At 51.2% G+C, this 824-nt stretch overlaps 1 protein-coding gene across 1 annotated transcript in view; it reads right to left on the bottom strand.

Annotated features, from left to right (window-relative positions):
* Positions 1-491: 491 nt before the first annotated feature.
* The window catches only part of LOC114071751 (protocadherin beta-13-like), a 20,478-nt gene continuing 20,145 nt past the window's right edge, over positions 492-824 (bottom strand). The window contains exon 4 of the mRNA XM_027909608.1: positions 492-822. Coding sequence (XP_027765409.1) covers positions 523-822 — 300 coding nt within the window. The 3' untranslated portion in view covers positions 492-522. The remainder of the gene's footprint in view (positions 823-824) is intronic.

Raw genomic sequence — 824 nt, 5'->3', positions numbered from 1 at the left:
AGGCGTGGTGACAAGAAAGCAAAGGACACAGGGCCCAGACATCTCAGCCAAACATATCTGGAACCCAGGAAAGGAAGAGCCCCATATTTACATGTCCTTGTGACACTGCACTGACAACTGCCTAATTTTCCTCAGCTGGGAAAAGGTCATTGTGCATTTCAGCAAGGATGAAGTTTGTCTGTCCTATTTTCTGTGCCACACTGTTACAGAACAGAATGAAGGGTCCACGGTCTTGTCTGATAGCAAGAGAGACAAAAGCTCAGCTGGGAGAGCTAACTACATTCTTAAAGTCTCTAAGGAAGAGCCTTAACAGCCCTGCAACATGAATGTCTAATTGAAAGAGGTCTGGTTCCCTTGTTTACTTGTTTGCATTTAGGGGAACACAAGCATTCCTTGAATTAAAATTTTGGGGAATTTTTTTATACCAATTTCAAGTAGAGATTTATTCTGGAAGAACCATTACCATAGGCTGCATCCCTTCTGACCACGAGGCATGAAGTCTCTGGCTGTGACGACTCCGTGCTAGTTAAAGGAAAGACGATTGAACTGTTCTGCAGACACAGGCCCAGCATTGTCTGGGGTCACGTCCTCTGTGGGGACAGGGACACAAGGGAAAACCTGTTCCTCACCGGTGCCCCCGCCCATGACACAGGGCTGTGGTGGCAGGCTGGGGACGAAGGGCTTGAGGAACCTGAACTCGCTGTTGCCCGAGCCCGTGGTGAGGCTGATCTCGTAGCAGTAGGGGCGGGGCAGGGTCCCCGCAGCAGCTGCATCGGCCAGGCCGCTCGGCAGGTTGTCGGCCCCGGAAAGCACGTGGCCAGCCT

The sequence above is a fragment of the Empidonax traillii genome, unplaced genomic scaffold, assembly GCF_003031625.1.
Source record: "Empidonax traillii isolate 1590-97213 ecotype Southwest subspecies unplaced genomic scaffold, ASM303162v1 scaffold2256:size49006, whole genome shotgun sequence".
In the NCBI taxonomy this organism is placed as follows: domain Eukaryota; kingdom Metazoa; phylum Chordata; class Aves; order Passeriformes; family Tyrannidae; genus Empidonax; species Empidonax traillii.
Note: the sequence above shows the minus strand (reverse complement) of the source record. Positions and strands in the feature narration are given on the sequence as shown.